This window comes from Nansenia antarctica, assembly GCF_963989245.1.
Source record: "Nansenia antarctica genome assembly, chromosome: 7".
NCBI lineage: Eukaryota > Metazoa > Chordata > Actinopteri > Argentiniformes > Microstomatidae > Nansenia > Nansenia antarctica.
This window is the reverse complement of record NC_137677.1, coordinates 57,033,136-57,038,144: the sequence shown is the minus strand read 5'-3', so window position 1 is coordinate 57,038,144 and position 5,009 is coordinate 57,033,136. Positions and strand designations below refer to the sequence as shown.

Below are 5,009 nucleotides of genomic sequence, written 5' to 3'. Positions count from 1 at the left end.
AGACAGCCTAGGGGCATAGATTACTGTCTGTGACTTTCATCCTCTCAATCTCTTCATTCATTGAAGTTTGAATCTGCCACATGATCTGTCAGTCAACCAGGACAGTGCCAAGAGCGGCAGAGGATACCTCCGGTCATGTGGTTATGTGTGTTCATGTCCATGGGATAGTTATGTGCAATGTGTATGTTTTTTTTGACACTGCTGTATTGAGCTGTACCCGAAAACAAATTCCACCGACCTAGGTCGTGTGGTCATTAAACGATTCATTCATTCATTCATTCATATCTCCCTGTATTTTACATTCTGTACTGTTATGAACGTATCCTCATCTATCGAGTCGAATGGTTGAATGATCCTCTAGTAATAATTACTACAGGTGACAAATTCTAATTTTGTTTGATTATGTACTGTAAAGAAGAGAGAAAAGTAGTTCTGATCTCCAGTTGCTGCATTACCCCAAAGCTACTTGTACTTTGGATTTGTGGTTGAGTACACTGGGGCTCTACCAATCCCAAGTTTATTTTAAAACTTTACATATCTTGCCTGAATTAGTTTCTGAGCGTCAAATATTTCTTAAAAGGTATTATATCCAAGCATGATAACCATCCATTTGCTCAGAGACACTGCTGCAGTGGTACTGCTGCAGACAAACAAATTGTTCTCTGCTGGATATTAAACTGCCAAAACATTTTCCTGGGAGCGATTCGCAGCACTCATTAATGAAACTATCATACTGTGCTGAAGAAAAAAAGTTCAATATCATATCCGGAAAATTATACAGCCTGCTGTTTTGACCTAAATCATACATTTCAACAAAGTGGCGGCATCATTATATTCTAGTCAGAATAATGTGACTCCAATGAGACTATCAATGAAACTTGTGTGTTTTAACATATTTTTAAAAAATATTACAGGAAAATAGCCATAGCTACTTTACAGGAACTAGTTAATGAAATACTGTTGGGGCACACCTACAGTAAACTAAATTAGATTATGGTTTTTGATGCATTTACAGCAAATGTGTTTGCTATACTTATTTCACTAAGGGGCAAAATGGAGCAAATCGCTTGCTACACATTTTTTAACAGAAACCATTAAAATTGGTACGAAATGCAACTGATTTGCTCATGAGCTATAATTGGAAACTCAGACAGCTCATCTCTAATTAGCTATTTGGTGTGATCCCCCATACAAACACAACCGTTCAAAGAGGGCTAGAAATAGATCTGGAAAACAGCTGCCCTGTCAACAATCAACCCAGTTGATCTGGTTTAAAGGGACGCTTATGCCCCAGTTATACTGAATATTAAGAAATTACCATGATGCTGTCATTAAACTGAATGGAAGAAGATCAAATCTGAATGACAGAATGAAAGGACCAAATATAGACTCGACATTGATCTTAATCAGGCGTTAGTCATTCAATAGAGTGACACTTAACATACGTACAAGTCCGTTATCACCACCATCTACTCATACCACTAACTTATTCAGGGTAATCTAATCAGCCACATCTCAATGGCACCTGACCATGTAACACTAATGTGCAACACTTCATTGAGTTAGGCATTATTGTGTTGGATGTGTCCTCGTGGTCAACTACATTGGCACTTACAAATGCATTACAAATTACATTATTCAAGCTCAGTCAGGAACACTCAAGTCTCAAGTTTAACCATTTATTAAATCTAAAATTGTTATGCAATTACGTTTGGTGTATTTGGATGGCTGGAATCTCTTTCGAGAGCTCCGTGCCTGGGAGTTCTAAACCACTACAACACATACTGTGTACATGTATATATTACACTGATAAGATACAATAGATACAGATAGAGCAGGGTCAAAGCAGGTGGAGGTTGGGGGTGGTGGTGGGGACAATAACAATACACTCTCATAGCATAGTAATGACCAACTGTACCAGCAACAGTATTGTAGGCTACACAGAGATGTATAGACTGACCACTTAAATAGGCCCCCCATATCAACATAGAACATGTGATTGGGTCAGGTCACCTGGCAGACAGCTGGCACTGACTCACAGTGTCCTGCCTGAACTAAGCTCGCTCCATTTATTTGTGCTTTGGGGTCTTCAAGAGAGGACACACTGGCGATGTTTCCCTGACTGACTAGTGTATAACAAAAAGGTTTTTGAATAAAGAACATTATGCAAAAACATTTGGATATTGTTATGTGTCTACCCCGTCTCTCCCTGCCATGCAAGTGTAATTGATAGGTGAGATAGAGACTGGGCTGGGACTTTGGGTCAGTGACGCAGCCTTGAGTATACACTGCTGCGGCCCATCAATCATAACAGATCATTATGGGACCTTGTCAAATGCGATTCACTAAACTGTGATGAGTCCGAGGATTGATTTGTCCCCAGGAAGGAAGCGTTTTGGGAGGAAGTGAGACGACTGAGGACAATTTAACTCCACACTATAGAGCGCAGGTGGCCAATCAGACGGCGGCAGATTGCTCAGTGGCTTCACCGGGTTGACAAGACAAGCCATTTCTGGAGGCACTGCTTTCCCCCTGGGGAGCTGGTGACCAGGTGAGCCAGGAGGAGCACAACAACAGATGCTTTCACTGAAGGGAGAGAGGATGCCAAAAAGAATTGTCTATAGTTCACTGACAAACTTCCCAATCTGACAGAAAATTTCATGTCGAAGTCACAGGATGCTAATTATAGCAATTACAAATCATACAAATTATTCCAGTAATGTTTAAGAACACCCATATATATAGCATGTCTTTAGATATTAAAATATTTAAAAACTACAAAAAAAACAACAACATAAGCCTCTCACCTGAGAGAGAATGACTGACGACATGGCTGATCATTTAATACCATACACTCTTAGAACTAACAGTAGATACAGAACCAAAAAAGGTACCATGCTTTGATACATACGTACAAGCACCACAAGTGCTATTATTTAGAACCATTTGACCTCATCCTTATGAAAGAACCATATGGGGTGATTCTAAATAGAACTAATTACGTTGCCATTTATGAATCTTGGTGTACTGTAGAACCTTTGTATGTCTAAATAAAACCTTAGATGGTTCTATTTGATAAACTAAAGAACTTAAATGGTTATATTTTATAGTCTAAGGAACCGTAATTGTTCTATTTTGTGGATATTTTATTTGTTACTAGTAGGAGTAGTAGCCTAGCTTCAGGAAGACCACAGCATATCTCAAAGTTAAAAACGTCAAGATACCTCAAAGGTGAATAGCCTTGAAGGACAATTTCAATTACAAGAAGTGGAGGGTTGGTGGAGGGTCTATAGACTTCCACACACTTCACCACACCATTGGGGGCCGTATGAATTACCCCAAGAAAGCACATGCATGAACATGAGCACAGATGTAATACAGTTAGAATCAAACAAGGATCTTTATGTTGTAACATCTCACAAGCCAATGTAACTGATATTGGTTCGTGCTTGATTTTGACTGGATTGCATCTGTGCTCATGTTAATGTGACATCCCAACTTGAAACAGTGCTGCATTGAACGAGATGGGTAAAAAGGTTCCACCTCTTTGATGAAAAGGTTCCAAAACACACCAGTTTCATGAAAATGTTCCAGAAAGCAATTGGATGGCCATGAAAAACCTCCAGGGCTTCTCTAAATCCACGTTTTAGTTACATCACAGACTCATCAAAAGGATAAAAAGTGTTAAGCACATTCAATCAACATCATAAAAGACCCTGCTCATGATAGTGGTAATTTGCTCAGCATTACAAGACACAACCTCTGACAAAGTGCTGTCACAAATTATCTTTTAATGTACCATGGTAATTTGACGCAATTTGCTTAATTTCATTATTGGAACATGCTTATGAGAAAGATAAAAGTTAAAACATTGCAATTTAGGGTATGTTTAAAAAAAAGAGAAGAAAACCGAAAAACTACTGTGGCCATGCATGTCTCAAATTAACCCTGGAAATGCAGGAATGAAAATAATTCAATCAAAAAGAAAACTTCAATTACAAGAACAACAACAATTTATTCCAATAAACAAGATACATTACTGTCTTCATATCTCCACCGTCCATCCATGCACTTTACCATTAACAATTAACATTATTAACATTATTTTCATTATGTACACGTTCAATAGGAAACGCAGTTTTCTATACACATTGTTTAAATCGTTGTATCAAATGTATGTAAAAACACATACAATAATAGTGATGTTCAACATTCATTTGTCCCCCGTTGCTTCAGCAATTTGAGACAGTATATATTTTCTTTTTACAGTAAAAAGGGACATTGTCTTGTCGCATTCGCATGACAATTACTATATGACAATTAGAGTGCTCCAATACTATTCAAATGACATTAGTGTTTTTAGTGTTAACATGGAGTAGCCTAAGGACTAATAACGATTACTTCATGGAAATGTAATTGTCCTTTATATTTCAGCCACAGAGATATGAGGCTATACCACAGAGAAAAAAATATGAACGAACACCTGGACGTCAGTCACCTGCTGTGTCCAAATACCACATTGGTGCTATCTGTCCAAATACCACATCGGTGCTATCTGTATCTGTCCGTTTGTTTGATACTTTGGCACTTTAGTCTCTTTGCTGTTGCTGAAAAGCGGGCTCATCGTCGGGGCGTCAGTAACATAAGTATCGGACAGTCAATTTGACAACTCCCCAAAAAGCTGTCTAAGTCTCTTAATAAGCTCCAACAATAACTGCCTCCACTTCTTTGGACGGTCTTCTGTCCGTAACCAAAAAGTTGATCATTCCCTCTGACTTGATGAGAAGATTGCAGCCCAAAAAGAATATCCCGAAAACCACCGTGAGCGACAAGACGCACATAACCGCTATCTGGACCACTCTCATGATGAAGAGACTTCTCTCGTCCGGAGTCGTCGCGGCCACGAAGCCGTTATCAGTCACCACGGAGGAAAAGTTGCAGCAAAATATCTCCTCGGTCCTGTTTAAGAGTCCACCGTCCGTTTGGTTTATAAAAGCCGTTAGATTCAT

At 38.9% G+C, this 5,009-nt stretch overlaps 1 protein-coding gene across 1 annotated transcript; it reads right to left on the bottom strand.

Moving 5' to 3' along the window:
• Nucleotides 1–4,694: 4,694 nt before the first annotated feature.
• rprma (reprimo, TP53 dependent G2 arrest mediator candidate a) lies at nt 4,695–5,009 on the bottom strand (the record flags this gene model as incomplete). Its single annotated transcript, XM_080535797.1, has 1 exon — nt 4,695–5,009. The coding sequence occupies one exon, from the start codon at nt 5,007–5,009 to the stop codon at nt 4,695–4,697; it is 315 nt and encodes a 104-aa protein (XP_080391923.1).